General features: G+C 41.2%; 1 protein-coding gene across 5 annotated transcripts in view; it reads right to left on the reverse strand.

Moving 5' to 3' along the window:
* The window catches only part of MOK (MOK protein kinase), an 830,279-nt gene that overhangs the window by 573,365 nt on the left and 239,562 nt on the right, over window positions 1–17,352 (reverse strand). For all 5 annotated transcript variants that reach the window (XM_078660202.1, XM_078660201.1, XM_078660205.1 and 2 more), the window contains exons 5-6: window positions 409–487; window positions 174–222 (exon numbers count right to left, since the gene is read on the reverse strand). In XM_078660202.1, the coding sequence (XP_078516328.1) occupies window positions 174–222; window positions 409–487 (128 nt within the window). The remainder of the gene's footprint in view (window positions 1–173; window positions 223–408; window positions 488–17,352) is intronic.

Genomic DNA, 17,352 nt, shown 5'->3' on the forward strand with positions numbered 1-17,352 from the left:
TGGGTTTCCCAAAGTTCTGCACTTTCTTTTACAGAGAATATTAAAAAAAAGACGTGATGTAATGGCCAATTACAAAAGTAATCTTCTTGTACATTTGGAATTAGAAACAAATATGCTGAATCATTCTTATGTTTACACATTTTAATCTCCAAGACTACTTAAATTGTGCTCACCTTAACTAAAATATTTTCTGGCTTCACATCACGGTGAAATATACCATTTCTGTAAAATATAAACATGTGAATTCATGAACAACTCTTTTTTTAAAGGATATTAAAATATATTTTGCACGTTACATAACATCTGGAAATGCAACAGCATATGCATTCCTCACTTCCACTGGAAGCCAGACTTAAAAATAATTCTTTAAATACGTAAAAGTTTTGGAATGTGAAAATCAAATGTTACCTGTGTATGTGATCAAGAGATTTGCATAACTGGAACATGTAGTTTTTTATCCTAGTTTCAGGTAATGGATGTCTTCGAACTGTAAGACAGAGAAATGTTCAAGTGACATCATTAAGATGGTCCCGCTGAATTTTCTTCAAATGCCGCAAAATGACAGCGCCTGCAGCACAAGCAATTACATTTATACCACAGTTACCACTTTGTTAGGCTTGCCAGTGCCAGGTGAGAGGACACAAAAACCCTGTTTAGCTCTAAAACCTATTTTGGTAGCACGGTCAAGGAGGAGGGGCCTGCAAGACAGAGTAGGGGTACTCACTGATGATACTCAAAGGGAAAATCCAGCTGGGCATATAAGAATTCCGTAATTAATATTCATAAGATACATTTTACATTTTATGGATCTGAATGGAGATCATTTGTATTGTCTCTTGTTGTTTTGAAAATCTGAAAAACCTTAGCACTCATTGCATTGGGTATTACCTCACAGGTATCTTCATTGGTCTATATTCTTTTCTTCTTTCTGAATATTTGAACCTACACAGAGATTTTTTCAGCAACAGTTTTACATTGTATGGTGTCTTTCTTACGCCATGTTTTTTTTTTACCTTGGGAAAATACACGATTGAAAGGATTAGAAAAGTGGTCACGGGAGCTAAACTCCTGCCGGATGAGCCTCTTGAAATAACCCTCGAAAGCGGTTCTAATTTTTAAACAATTGTTCACAAAGTTAACTTCAGAAGTGCTTTGTTGTTTTTGAAGAGAGAACTCTAATCGGATGTGAGCCTGCACTGTGGCTTTGGAAGTTTGGAATACAATCTAACAGGTACACTATGTATGCCCTGTAGTGTAGTTCCTATATTCCCAATAGGCTCTGCGCATTGGAATAATATATTCAGCAATGTAGACGTAGGACTGAGGTCGACTAGGTCTCTACTGACTATATTAGACTTAAGTTTTGCCAGCTAGCTCAGAGGTCACTAGAAACTTTCTCGACTAAGCGAGGAGGAGTTTAACCTCCCGGGATAGACAAGAAGGGATTAGCTTCTGACAACTATATAACATGACAACTTTGCTCCCTCAGAATAAGAGTGTATCTCTAGAGTCATGTGAAAACAATAGACAGCTATTTCACTGAGTCAAATGTGCATACTTAGTTTCACCAGAGTGCAGAGAAAAGAGAGACGGGCGTTTTCAATAAAAGGTTGTTATTTATTGAGCAGTCTTCTTTCTCATACAAGAGAAATGAATTGCCACGATTGCAATACTCATAGTAAAGTAAAGTGCGTACAGTAAAAGGAGGATTAAGAAATAATACTGTAAAAGCATTGAAATGGTTTCTTAGCCATAAGATACTTTAAAATAGATAAAATATATACATACTTATATACATTGACTAACGTACTCAACTGGTGCTTCTAAATACGCCTACCCCGGTGTACCTGACCTAAGCCTAATACGTGGGAAGGAGTAAGTAAGTAGCAGTTTAAGTTAAGTTGGTTTTGCCAAGAATCTGAGTCAAGAATTCTCTCTAAGGTTTTAGTCAGCTCCGTACCTGGGTTAATAGAAAGCAGGAGGTCTTGTATCTCTCGCTCAGGACTCGATATGCCAGTAACCCACGAAGGTAGCTGGAAACACCGGAGCTGGATTTCTCGGGCAGGAGAAAAGACAGCGTCTCTCTCAGTGCGTCAAAAGGGAGGGGCAGCGTCCGTGGGCAATCGCATCAGCTGGGCTCTCGGGCAAGTAGATAGCTGCTCTGCTCCAAAACCACCACCGTGTGTTTGCTTAAGGCAGCGTTGGTATATTTATACCTGAAAGGCGCCGGGTTTGACATACGGTTGGACATAAGACGTCAATAAAGATGTCACTAAGAACTGGCCGTTCTTACAGTGCTTTACAGGAGTTCTAGGACGAAATCAAAACAAAAGCAAGGGGGATTTCCCAGGTTGCTGGAGGTTTGGTTTGTTTAGAGAACTCGTTGTGCTTTCTAGGAGTCTGAGGAAGTAGCCTTGCTTAATGTGACAGCATGTGCTACGACTGAATATGGATATGATTACTATGCCGTTATAGGGATATTATTGAATATAACCGAACAAGGGCATAAAATAGAAATATCGATTTAGGCTCCTGGCTAAAAACACAGTACCCACTCCACGATCTAATGTCCATCATTACTAAAACTAAGCAATAGTAAACATTTAAAGGTGCATGTGTATTCCAACCCACCCCAAAATACATTTTTTGCATTTGAAATGGTGTATGCGAAATACATGAAAATGATATTGGTACTGTATGCTTTTCAAGCAGTGTAATCATTCAGTTAAAATGATGCATATATATGATTAGCTGAACGATTTGCGAAATTTACACATGAAATGGTTCTTAATACAGAAAAGAAGGTCGAGACCATTCCATCACATATAAATACAGTCGCTGTAAATGTGCTAGAGGCTGAGGTAATATATTGTCTCTAGAGTTCCTAAAAATAGAAGCTCTGTTCTCTAAGAATAGTTCTACTTTAAGCAGAGTACAAGTGCCAGGAAAAAAGGTAAATATTTTGGAATCGAAGAAAAAAATAATTTTGCTTTCAGTGGGAGAAAATAGTTCCAAATATTTTCAGTAGCTTTTGTTTATCAAAGCTGAAGGCCGAATTCAGAGTTCATGGAACGCTGTGTGCTCGTTTGCTTAAAAGTTATTCTTTTTGTTCAGGGGAGAACATCATTTCAGACAGACTCGCAAAAAAGTTGCCTACGGCTTCAGGTGAAAGTTCGATCAAGTTCAAAAATGCCGCAACTGAGCAGTCTCGAGCATGATTGCTATCGTCGATGTCAGGATCAGCAATGCTCACAGAAGGTCGTACCTGGGTGATGTTGCTCTCCTCTCGTACTTCACTACCACCTAATCTTAGTGGCGAAGTCTCAACGAATGCCGTCATCAGGATGGGTAACCGCTGGGGACAACACGATGCATGAGCCATTACAGGACTTAGCAAAGTATCTGTATCCAATGGTACTGCTGATGGTAGTGTAAGACAGACGTCCAACACGCATTCTTCTCCGCATAGCATATATCGAAGCACAGGTAAGATGCAATTCTGCCAGATGGGTCTGAATGAAAGAAACCAGGTCATATTCAGATCTCTTAGCCGGGCTAATCCAAGGACTTTAGTTATGCGGTCCCGATAGCGTATAGCAAGGATCGTTTCTTCCATTGTTGCTGGAGTCTTGTCTGCGATTTGGCTTGCCATATCGGAGCAGAAGTATCAAAAATAAAATGCCTGCTACGAGTCCCAACAGAAGTGGTAGGCCGCCAAAGACAGAATGGAAAAAATTAGGAAAAATGCCCAGAACTGTTTCGAAGGGTGTTAACAGTCCCAAAAAAATACATGTGGGATACCATTGGTATCTGACATATTTAGGATTTGGCTTAGCATTTCTGCGAAATGCACGGGGCAATTTGCTGATAAAAGGGTATGTATCTCTGCCGTTGTCCTTGCAACTTGCAGATCATACGTTTCTTTTGATGACGTCAAGGGCACCGTTGTCTGTAAAAGGAAAGACTTTATTCTGCTTAAAGTATCAATTCGAATAGAAGAGATATTCAAAGAAGGCCAAATTTGTGCCTCCATGTGTGGAGTGCTGTTTGGATACAATACTTGCATACAGCAAGTGACCATGGAGCTCACGCTTACAAGATAAGCTTTCCCTGGCACCATGCCACAACAGCTGTGGTCCACTATTAGAATATAACTCCCGTTAGAAAGCCGTCTAAAGAATGGCTCTATTCGTGTTGCAGGTGTGCCATGCTGGTGACATGAAAGGTTATTTGAAGTCCCCTCACAAGCCCCATGCAGGTCAACACCTTGACACAGAAGTATACCGCTTAGTGATTGTTTACAATTTTTCCCACTAAGAAATACATTCTGTTTCTTTTCACTGTAACGTGTGTGTATAAGGTAATTTCCATGATGACTTAATGTACCCTTTACCCAACCTTTCATACTGGCCCGCTGGTATATACTCCTGACAGTATTTAAATTGGAAAGTTGTTATCGGAATTGTGATTATTCCATGTATTATCCATTCAATGACAGGTCTTTCTGACATTGTCAATGGTAATCTCTCAAGTTTTTCAATGCTCAGAATTGTATAGTCTGCTCCTTTTTGTGCCAAACTGATTTGTGTATCAGTAAGGTTAAAGATAGAGAATAATGACGTTGTGTTGATTAAACGCCAGGGCACGTAGCCTGAACGCAGATTTTGCAACGTCCAGCCAAGCTGTACAATAGAACGTAATTGGGACTGACCGTGTTGTAACATAAGTAAGTCTTGTTCTATGATATCAATAGCAGAGGATACAATACTGTCCAGTGAATAAATTCTGGAGGACAGAGTCATTAACCCATTGTCCACAACAGAAAATGATTTTTCCAAATTAATACGATCAATTTCTCGTATTTTTTCTGCTGTTTTAATTTGCATCACTTTCCAAGCTTCGTTGTAAGTAGCGTATATACCGGCCGCTATGAAACGTTTTTGACGCTGTTTGCGTGGTCCCATTATGAAATCACGCAAGTCAGCACCGTCTTTAAGTAAAGTCAAGTGCTGCTTAATTTCAGCCAGTGTGGATTTCTGTAGCCATTCGAGGCAGAGTTTCCCTACACTGTATGTTGTAACTATCCCTGGATGTTGTCTCTGGGAGTATCTTGGGTCTGGCCTGGTCATTTTTAACCCCTGCGTTTTGTTCAGGAATCTATCTTGACAGTTATTTGTGTCTGTGGGCCAGATCAACCATTTTTTCCAATCAGGATGTGTTCTGTTTTGGTTAACAATATGGGATACGTCTATTTCAACATCTGTAGTGCTATTACTGTCAGGTGTTGGCTTTGGAATAGACGGTTTGTTTAAGTCTTTAATTTTGGCTAGGCCAAGACAGGTTGTCTGTTGAATGGTGTCATTCAAGAATATAATTTGTTCTGGGATCATGCAGGCTCTAAATAATGCTTCTAGACCTTGGACCTCCCAATCTTTGGTACCCCAGATGGTTTTTGTTTCAATGTTGTTTTTCCAGAAATCAAAACCAAATGTGTTCATTTTTTCATAAAATGTTTCTGAGTAGATCAATTTAGTATTTGTCAGCATTGTTTTCATTCCTATCTTATTTAACAATTTGAAATAAAACGTTTCTGCATCACTTGTGTTAAATCCTGAGAAGTACGGGAATTTCCCGAAAAATGTTTTTGAACTACCTTTCGGTGGAGTTGCACAATGTTCCCATTGATTATAATTAAAAACATTTCTAGGTTGAGCAGATTTGTGCAAATAGTGATGTGCATAGTGGTTGTAGCAATACATTTCTTCATAATTTGATGAACCCTGTAAATAATCATGTTCTGTAAATTTTGCTGACATTACTAAATATGGCATCATATCATTAATACTTTCAAAGTCCCAATCATCAGAGAATGTACTCGGTTTTACAAAGTCACTTAATGAAATCTTTAACTGATGTGGATATTTCAAGAGCTCAACCGGGCCATAGATTTCGTAATCCGTTTTGTCCCAAGCTACCCCACCGGGAATTGGATTGGCTGTGACATTCACTGATGATAGTTCTCTTTTCTCGATGTGAGATGGCTTGTGTGGCTTTAGGACCAAGTTGATGTTCTGACTTGCTGTGTCCATTGTACTGTATTTTCCCTCAATAACTCTTCCTAAACAAAGAACCATGATGAGCCAAAGCAGGAGGAAAAGTACACCTAACACAATCCAAAATTCAATCCATGGAGAAATCAGATAGGTTTCTTTGAGTTGATGAAAGAGTTCTGTTACTTTGTCTTTAAAAGTTTTTGTTGTTGGCTGTTCTTCAGGCTCGCTTGGATCCTCAGAAAAGTCATCGAAATTGATGAAGTAGCCAGATGCAGTTCTGTCAATTGTTGGAATCGCTTCCAAATTTTTATTTGCTTTTGCATCTTTTGTTTCATTAGCATAGTCCGAGGCTACATCGTTGTAGACAGGTGTTTCTTGACGAACTGTTGCAATTTGGGTTTCAAGAGGCACAAGTTCCATGGCATTGTTGCATAGTCCTTTTTTATTCACTGCAGGTTTATCAAATGTGATTAGTCTCTCAGTTTGAACCTCTTGTATTGTAGCAAGTTTTGGTGTTCTGCTACATCTTGGGAGTCCACTGGGCCTACTACTTATTATTGGGCACATGATTGTGGTTTTACCAGGTCGATGGATACAACTCGGTTCTCCTTTTTACCAGCAAGCGGCGGTAGTACAACTGATCTTGTTCCGCTGACAGCTAAGACAGGTACTGCTTTTCTGTAAGAAGGCCCAAATTCCTTCTTCACCGCGATCTTCTCTCTGACCAGATCCCCAATCTTTGGAATCCAGACAGGCCTTGCTGGGACAGGTGGTTTATCTTCAGTGGCTGTTGGCTGCTGTTTTAACTTTACGTTGCTCAGGTCCTTTCTTGTTTCATTTAAGTCCTGTAAAATAGCCAAACGATCTTTGATATCAAAGCATTTTTCTTCTACCACTGAAGTCTGACTATCGAGGTCCTGAATATGCATTCTAGTCCCGAACAATAGTTTGTACGGACTGAAACCTTTCAGAGAATTTCTTGGCAGATTATTAAGACTACGGTGGACACTTGTAAAATGTTGGACCTACCCATCACCCGAACCTAATACCCTCCCCGTTATAGATTGCTTTATGTCTCGGTTTTTTCTTTCCACAATCCTATTTCCCTCAGGATGGAAGGGACAAGAGTACCGCAATGCAATGCCCATGCTGGTCATGGCCTCCTTATAAGCTCGAGAGCTAAAAGCAGGTCCCTGGTCAGAATGTAGCATGCCAATTGCGTATGTGCCGATATAGACTCGCAAATCTTTTATAACAGTTCTGGCGTCAGCCGAGCGCTGAGGCCTACATTTTTAAGTGATTTTAGTCTTTAAATGTTAATGTGACGCATTTTTCCTGATGGGTTTTGTGTGTAGATAGCCTTTTGCTTTATATATTAGAAGAGCCATGGCAATACTCCGGCCGGTTCGCCACTGCGATCTCTGTTGCAGTCTGGACAGCTTATTGCCAATTTGTGATGTTGCAGGCTCATTCCCGGCCACCAGTATTCTGATTGTAATTCTATTAGAGATTCCTTAATCTTCTGGTGTCTTAGACCCTCACCCATGTGTGCGTCTGCTAATAACAAGATTCTCCTGTTCGTGTTTGGAATTACCCTATCCCCCACTCCAGGGATTCGAGCAAAAGGAACGGAGTTTGCATCGATTATGTATGTCTAATTGAGTGGATAGTTCACGGGTAGTGCTGCGCAGTCGCCTTTTGAAGACGTTTTTACCGCCAGCATGGTTTCCCCGTCTATGTATTTTTCTGAACGCTTTTTTGTGGCTACGGAAGCCGGTTGAGTTGCTTCCGCTTTGGCTGTGTTAGCCAATGAATTCCCTGCAGCGTGAACGCCATCACGCTGATGACTCAGTGTATGTATCACGCGAGTCTTTTGTAGTTCTTTCTGCAAAAGAACTACTTGTTCCCAAAGCGTTTTATGCTTGATTGTGGCACCTGTGTCATCTTTGTAACCGTTTTGAACCCAGTTCTGCAAGTCATTATTGTAGGATTTGATGCAGTAATGCGAATCGCACACTATTAGTATCGGGAATTCGCGATCGGCAATATCGAGCGCCATTTTTAAAGCTAATAAATCAGTTCGTTGACCTGAATTGTCTTTTACAGATTGAGACATAGTTACCAGTGGTCTCAATTTACCTCCGTACCACCGGCATTTAACAACCTCGCACGTAGCATTGTAAGCTTGCTTTCCCCAAACTGAGGGTTGAGCAGATCCGTCTGTATATATTACACAGGCGTAAAGTTGTATAGGCAGAATTTCGATTGGCAGAGGATGTTCTTTTTCATATGTTAGATCTTTCAGTTTTTTCATGTTCTGATCATAATAGTATTTCACTTCTTCTGTAGCAAGAGAATTTTCCCATTGTATCCATTTTGGATCTAATGCCACGGTAGTTAAATTGCGTGGTCTTGTTAATGACTCAAAGGCTGATTCTGCTGTTAAAACGGTTATTCTTTTGCCTTCTGCTTGGGCTCTTTCTTTTGCTATAGCTGTTTGAACCGTATCTACAATGTTTTCCGCAAGACTGAATGATTTTCAGCTTGTGTGTACAAATGTGATTTGTAAGCTATTGGTACCGTTTCTCCCCTATTAGAGGTCAGGTACGTGAATCCGCATCTTCCTGGGATGACTCGGATTACAAGGTTGCGTGTGTTATCGCGAGTTTGCAATTTTGTTTTAGCTAACATGTCTGTTTGCAATGATCTCAAAATTTCTGTGTGTTTTTGAGTCCAATTGATTGATTTAAAATCAGGTTTTATTAGTTCATAGAGAGGTTTAACCCTCTCTGCATAATTTAGACTGTAAGTTCTTCCGAAATTCAGGAAACCTAGTATTGATTGTAAGTTCTTCAGCGTTTTTGGTGCTTGGAGTACTGCGCATTTCTCTAAGAAATTGTCCGCTAGGCTTTTGCCTTCACTTGATAATTCATAACCTAAAAATAGGACAGTTAGATGGGCAATTCGTGACTTTTTAAAGTTGAATTTGTAACCCTCTGCTGCGAACCCAAGTATTATGGTGTTCACTCTTTTCAAGTGAGTATCCAAGTCATCATCTGTCAGATAGATGTCATCGACATATGATAATGCCTCATCATCATATATTTGTAATAACTCTGTTACTCTTGCTGAGAATAATCCTGGGCTATTCTTGAATCCCTGTGGGAGTAGACAGAAATTTTCTGCGACCCCATTATTGGGAAAGCGGTCAAATACCTGCTTTCAGGTGCAATGTTTTGACAAAAGAATCCATTAGAGATGTCAAATGTTGTTTTGTATTTTTTGCGCACAATGTTATTCATTAGTGCCACACTATGCGAGTTTTGTACTGCAAATGTCTTGCAACATGAGTTAAGGTGTCTGTAGTCCAAAACTAGACGATATGAATCGTCTGGCTTGGAGACAGGAAACAAAGGATTTTTCATTTGTGAGGTGCATGTTTCAATCATCCCCTGGTATTCAAGTTGATCTAAGATCTCCCTGACTTGTTTTTTAGCTTCTTGCTTAATTGGGTACTGCCTTTGTGCAGTCGGTTGACATTTTAACTGGATTTTGTGAGGAGGAGAGTCCTCGTCCCATCCTACATGATTTTTATATAATCCAGGAGCTTGGGCTACTGCCCATTTTCTTGCATATGTATATTTTCTATGAATTGGAATATGATTTGAGAAGGCAGGCATAATCATTTATTCGCCATGAGGGCACTCCCTGACAAACTCTGGTGGCCAGTCTTTTTCAGCTAAAAGGATGTCATAGCCCTTGGAAAGGTTATCCCAAAATAGACCCCTTACTTTCCTAGTCTTATCTCCCTCTATACGTAATGTTATTTTGTATATTTTATGAGGTTTGCTAACTCTGGTATCCGCAGTTTCCACCTGAATGTATTCATTCATGTCCACTGTCTCCAGATGATTCATCAGGATCTTGCGAGCTATTGCCACTTCTGCTGCGCTGTCTAGCATTGTCTGGGCCCACTCTCCGTTTTTCAGTTGTGTCCTCAGTATCCTCGGCATGTTTAATTATCTTAATACTGGCTACCTTCTTTCTTGGAAATTGTAATTTTTTACTTTGTTGAGCAGGTTCTTTGTCTTTGGACTTGATGTGCTCTTCCCTGTGTTCTGACCGTCCTCTTCTTTCCGATTTCTGCGAGGAAGTCTGAAAAGATCGAGAGGGACGTGTATCAATATCTTGATATCTATCAGGTTTATTCAGATTATCCCTATTTCTAAGGTTGTATCTTTTCTCAGAGGGCTCCCTCTGGGGAGACTTGTTTCCTTGGTCCGGAGATCTTTCTCTTCGCCGAGGAGACCTTCCTCTGGACTGGAATCTTTTTTCTTTGGGAGTGGATTGTTTATTTCCATTCCAGCTCTTTTTTGGAGTGTTTAGATTATTTTTAATAAATATCTTTTCAGGATTTTCAGTTAGTTGGGGTTTTACTGGTTTACCACCCAAACTATCTCTTCCTAGTTCTTCATAGGATTTTTCTATGATTCTGGCAAGTTCAATTGGTTGGTCTGCTATATCTGTCTCTCTCAATTTCTGGCGGATCGCCACAGATGCTGCTTCTCCTTTTATGTTGGCTAATAATATAGCCAAGACCTGCTTGAAGTCTTTCAGTAATTTCATACCCAGAGTTAAAGCAGGTTCTGGACCGTATTCAATTTGAATCTGTCTTAGCACATCTGGTATAACCCGCCATGGACGGAACACCATGTGTTTTTGTGTAAATGGAAGCAAAGACTGTGCCCCAAGTGTCACAGTCCTCCACATGTGGTGCGATCCCCATTGGAAGGCAGATAGTCAGAATTCTGTGTTTCTCAGTAGGTGTAGTATCCGGAAATACTGCCTCTATTTGAGTAATTTTTTGTGCTAACCAGAATGGAATTTGTTCCCGTTTTGCGGGTACTTTACAAAGACATGATTGTATGTTCTGTGGTGTTATTTTGTTTGTGTTCCCCTGATGAGGGGTCAGCTGTGGAATGTTAATAGCTGGTTGGACTGTTGAAGTCCGCATTACATATTGGACTAATTGTCTATGTATTTTAATCAGTTGTTTTAGCTGTGCTAAAAGTTCTGGTACTGACATTTTTTCGATGTCTGGATGTGGTGTGTAGCTGGCTAGAACCGGCCACGTTGCTCCTGGTCTACCTAGTGGACCGAGCCTGGTGATGTGATTATTATGTTTTAGGGCGCCTTTAAACCAGAGCAGGTGCTCTTGGTATTTTAATGGGATTTCAATCTCCTCGAAAGGAGTGTATTCATCCGGAGGCTCCTCTATTTTGTAATAGTGGAAGTCGTGTGTGACAGCGTTTGCTGCTGGAAAGTTTATCCATGAATAGAATACCTCTGTCTGCCGATACTCATGGGCCTCTATCACGAATATGACTATACCACCTCGTGATGTCAGTCCGTTTTCTATAAGTTTAATAGTTATAGTTCTTCTTATGTTGACCGGAATGAGTATAGCATTCAGGTCATTCTGTTGGAGAGTTGTGTCTTCCAACAACAGTTGAGACGCTGTAGCATCTCTTTCTTCGTCTCCGTCAGGCATTTTACTGACAAAAGGTTTTTTGGTTGCAGATCAGGTTTCAAGGAAACAAAGATTAGGTGCACAATATTTTGGAACACTGTATCCTTCAACGTTGACTAAACCAAAAACTTTTACACAGGAATCTCTTCCTACTAAGTTCCGGCGGATTTTAACCGTTTACCCACTCCAGACGTCTTTTGGAGTATTTACGGGAAAAGGTGTCTGTGTGAAAAAGCACGACTGAGTTACTCTAACGTCTACTGACAATATTAGACTTAAGTTTTGCCAGCTAGCTCAGAGGTCACTAGAAACTTTCTCGACTAAGCGAGGAAGAGTTTAACCTCCCTGGATAGACAAGAAGGGATTAGCTTCTGACAACCATATAACATGACAACTTTGCTCCCTCAGAATAAGAGTGTATCTCTAGAGTCGTGTGAAAACAATAGACAGCTATTTCACTCAGTCAAATGTGCATATTTAGTTTCACCAGAGTGCAGAGAAAAGAGAGACGGGCGTTTTCAATAAAAGGTTGTTATTTATTGAGCAGTCTTCTTTCTCATACAAGAGAAATGAATTGCCACGATTGCAATACTCATAGTAAAGTAAAGTGCGTACAGTAAAAGGAGGATTAAGAAATAATACTGTAAAAGGATTGATATGGTTTCTTAGCCATAAGATACTTTAAAATAGATAAAATATATACATCCTTATATACATTGACTAACATACTCAACTGGTGCTTCTAAATACGCCTACCCCGGTGTACCTGACCTAAGCCTAATACGTGGGAAGGAGTAAGTAAGTAGCAGTTTAAGTTAAGTTGGTTTTGCCAAGAATCTGAGTCAAGAATTCACTCTAAGGTTTTAGTCAGCTCCGAACCTGGGTTAATAGCAAGCAGGAGGTCTTGTATCTCTCTCTCAGGACTCGATATCCCAGTAACCCACGAAGGTATCTGGAAACACCGGAGCTGGATTTCTCGGCAGGAGAAAAGACAGCGTCTCTCTAAGTGCGTCAAAAGGGTGGGGCAGCGTCCGTGGGCTCTCGCATCAGCTGGGCTCCCGGGCAAGTAGATAGCTTCTCTGCTCCAAAACCACCACAGTGTGTTTGCTTAAGGCAGCGTTGGTATATTTATACCTGAAAGGTGCCGGGTTTGAGGTAAGGTTGGACATAAGACGTCAATAAAGATGTCACTAAGAACTGGCCGTTCTTACAGTGCTTTACAGGAGTTCTAGGACGAAATCAAAACAAAAGCAAGGGGGATTTCCCAGGTTGCTGGAGGTTTGGTTTGTTTAGAGAACTCGTTGTGCTTTCTAGGAGTCTGAGGAAGTAGCCTTGCTTAATGTGACAGCATGTGCTACGACTGAATATGGATATGATTACTATGCCGTTATAGGGATATTATTGAATATAACCGAACAAGGGCATAAAATAGAAATATCGATTTAGGCTCCTGGATAAAAACACAATAGCCCAACTTGTAAACATGCAAGAGCATGCCAACAACCCATAACTCAACAATGGCATTCATTTAAAAGAGATGAAAAATACAATGGGAGCTAGTGATGGACCAGAATTTTGTTTTTCAGGTGTAAAAACACCATATTCGGAGCCGGCGCCTTATGTTGTCAGAGAAGCTGAATAATGATGAAATCCGCCTCCTTCAGCCAGCCATATTTCCAAATACTTATCAGAACCAACCCTTTGTAATGCTGATTTATTCAGGTGCTACTGCATACCTTGAAGTCTTATGGCCAAACATGTTTGCCATTTGCTTCCTGCCGGTAGACCTGCCCTATTCAGAGATCAAGATTGCCTGGCAGGGATCTGTGTACTGCGAAGGGAGTGCCACTGTGTTGACTGATCCCACACCCTTGCAGGTTTGCTGAGCCGTGTCAAAGGTTCCTGCTCAGCAAACTGTTTTGTTTATTAAAAAAAAAACAATCTCCCAAAGCAAGAGTTTCTTTTGTCTGAAAAAAAAAATTGAGAAAACACACTGCACATCAGTGTTATTCCACATTTTTCATGTCTTTGTCCGATATGCATCCCATCCGTACTAGGAGAGTTCAACTGCAACCGTAGCCAGCGGGCCCTGTGGCAGATGTACAGGTGGATCAAGAGTTACCTCTGGTGCAGGGGAAACATCCATTACATGGCAGTCATTACATCGCACTGCTTTCACAACGCAACTGTTACAATGTAACTGCCTTTACATCGCATGCCATTACAACACCTGCTGTTACAAAGCATGTCACTACAACGCATGCCATTACAACGCATACCATTACAACACATCCCTTTACAACGCATTATGAGGTAAGTATTGGAGATTTTTTTGTTTTAGGGTGGGTATGGGTTTTGGGGTAGATGGGAATAGTAATTTTTACCCCTACACTATCCAACACTTTCCCTACTGTTGCACTCACTGGAGTGGGAATAGCCATTTTTACCCCTCCACTTTCTAACACTTACCCTACTGTTGCCCTAAAAGTATTATGCATTGTAATGGTATGCGTTGTAATGGAATGCGTTGTAATGGTAGTTTTTAAAAATGCGTTGTAAAGGCTTGCGCTGTAAAATCATGCAATGTAATGGTAGTCGCGATGTAAAAATCGTTTCATAAAAGCATGCATTGTAATTGTTTGCGTTGTAACATCATATATTCCTGGTGCAGCAGCTGAGACTCTTCCAATGGTAATACATCAGCTCTCCCTTCCCTAAATAGGGCAGCGGGACCACTGATGGCGGATGGTAGGACTAGCTCTTTACGGAATTCTTCCAGCTCTACTAGACCCTAAATAAGGGCCCTTTAGTCTTGTTTTATTAACCCGTTCCATGCGTTGGATGGCTGGGGGCCGTCCGACGTCACAGTGGGCGTGTACGGAGGATGGCCGGGGGCAGTCCGAACCCCGCCCACTCATTAATTCTGCAGGACCGCGGCGTACTTCGCGCTGCGGTCGAGGTGTTAATGGAAAGCTTTTTGGAAAATCAACACATAACCAAAGCTGAGAGAGCTTTCTGTAAACCCACAATTGTTCCATCAACAGTGACATACTGTCAAATTGGTACTAGTTGGCCTCAAAACATTTGGAAAAAATTCTTCCCTTCTTCAGGAAAACACCTGAGATCAGCATTATAGAGGGTCAAAAGTACGGCTGTGAGAACGCTTCTCTGCTTTAAACATCCATCTGTGCTTTTCTTTTATTTTAAGCCATGTTCCCAAGTGCAGTGTAATGAAAGTCTTAAAAAGAGGAGCTAAAATACTTCACTGTGCTAATTTGGATCACATTTACCAGTCTAGATTAAAAAATGCAGTCCTGGAATCAATAAACCTTTAAAAGAATCAGACAGAACTGAAACATTAGTGTAAACGGTGTGAGGTATCAACATTGTAAGTGTTATTAAATTGACCTCAATCGTGCAGACATGTTGGAAACCCCTTAGATAACATGGAGTGACACTAGCCACATAGTGCATTCTACATATCGCTGTTTTTCATAAACGCTAGGGCCAAGCCTACGAACTGGAGAAATTATGCTGCTGCAACATGCAATGGAAGGAGATAAATGTGTAGAGAAGAGCAGGCTCAAACTAGAAGAACAAAGAGCCGGTCTCAGTAGAATGGAGTATAGATGGAGATGAAGACCCACAAGGACCTTGTTGTCCAGCTTGCCAAACCAATTATATGACCTTTTGGAACATCAGAGCCAATGAGCTGCAGAAAGTATTCCAGATCTGAAGTGTGGCATTCTTCAGCTTGACTGCATTACAGAGGGAGGCAGTTGTTTCTATTCTTGGTCCTAGGTTTTAGAGTAATGTCCTATTGGCTATGGCAGGTCATCCAGATTGTGAAGCGTTTAAACCACCTGTGTAGGTAGCCCCTTTGATACTATAGATAATGTGGTTTGAAAATACCCTTGGACAATGGCCCTGAATTTGAGTTCCCCAGACCCAAATGGGGAACTGGTGGTTTTAGTGGGTGTACCACATCACAATAGTGCCTCTGCCAACTGAAAACCTAAAACACAATAGACCTGTTTTGAGGTACAGGTCTGTGACGTTCATTACCCCTCAAGATGTATCTTAGGTCGTAGTCTTGACACCTCACTCTCACTGCTCTCTGACAGTCACTGCAGCCTAAGTAAGGACATCAACTATACTAACTGTTGAGGGTCCAGAGCTACATAAGCATTATGGTCTTCATCAGAACATTGCTAAGGATGAAGCACAAAATTCTTAAAAGTACAATAATTTAGATCAAAGAACTTGATGTAAAAAAATCACAACTCTATATACAACATCTTCACCTTTGTAAACAGCACAAAGAAAGCTGAATAACTGGATTCTGTGAATTCCAAATATTAAGTATTGCATACAACTCTTCTTTTATTTAGAACATAATCTCAAAATCTACTACGAACTATTTTCAAGATGTGTTTTCTGATAAGCCATCCTTGCACCTGCCATACCTTTCAATTATCACTCAATGGTCTATAGGAACCTCAGAAGACTCATTAATAGATGAGTTACACTCAAATCCTCCTTTCTTATTTAGCAGATCGGTTTTGAGATCCCCTGCAAGAGCTTCAACTGAGCATTCTTCACCTCACTAGTATGAGGGTTTTCAAAACTCATCCAGTCAAAATAAGGAACCTCAGCATTTGCTTTCAACAGAATTTGAGCCAGTTACTTTAGCAGCTTGACCACACTTCTATCATTCCACCACACTTTGTTGTTCAATAAAAAAAGAGTTTCAGGTTATTTTGTCCATCTTGACAGGTCCAATATACCAAAAGTCACCTCTGGCAACAAGGGTTTTTTAATGATTGCCCAACTCTCTGACCATAAGGATGTCCTATTTTACCTTTACTTCCTTATGCAGCGCTGGATGGGTGAACCAAATGTAGTCCTGGCAAAAATGCACATACCGACCCACTCCCTTCCTTTCCTCGCTCTATCCTTCATTTGAATTCAACTATTCTTCTATCCTTCTCTCTCTTCTCCCACTGTTCGCTGTCTTTCTCTCTCATCCCTTTCTTCTGCTCTTTATCTCTTATCTTCCTCTGCCTTCTACAAATAATCAAGAGGAGCCGGGTAAAGGGAACACATTATTTGGTAGAGACTCTTTCTAGCTGCAGATTCTTTACCTTTGAATTTCCCAGGCGTCAGGCTGGAACCAGATGCTTTTACCGAGCAATGCCCCTTGCGGCCACGTTGAGTAGCTCCATTTGGCTCGACGTGACGCCGGCGGTGGCGTAAGCGTCACTAATGACGTTGCAGTGCCTACATAGGAGCCACCCAGGGACGCAGATGTCAGCACTTTTCGTTTTTTCCACGCCAGGAGCGCAGAGCCCACATACTCGACTTGGCGTGTCTTACCATCAGGATGCAGGAGTCCATGAGGTCCAACAGGTTCAGCGAAATCCAGGACAGAGGCTGAAATATCCGAATCGTAGACTGAATGTGATGGACTTGCTGCTCGGGAGGATAAGCTCAGATGAAAGGGAGTGTCTGAGAAGGACTCACGTGTGACTTCGGCACGTTTATAGAGAACCCCAGTGAATGCAGAAGGTTCGCCGTAGTCTGAAAGTGGGAGACGACAGCCTGGGACAAAGACGCCTTCAACACCCCTAACATGCGCAGATGAACTGCGACCACCGCCATAACCTTGGTGAACAACCGAGGGGCACTTGTAAGACCAAAGGGGAGCAGAGTAAACTGAAAGTGCTCGTGGCCTACCTTGAACCGCAAGTAACGCCTATGGCCCGGCAG

Source organism: Lissotriton helveticus, chromosome 9 (genome assembly GCF_964261635.1).
Source record: "Lissotriton helveticus chromosome 9, aLisHel1.1, whole genome shotgun sequence".
NCBI classification, from domain to species: Eukaryota; Metazoa; Chordata; class Amphibia; order Caudata; family Salamandridae; genus Lissotriton; species Lissotriton helveticus.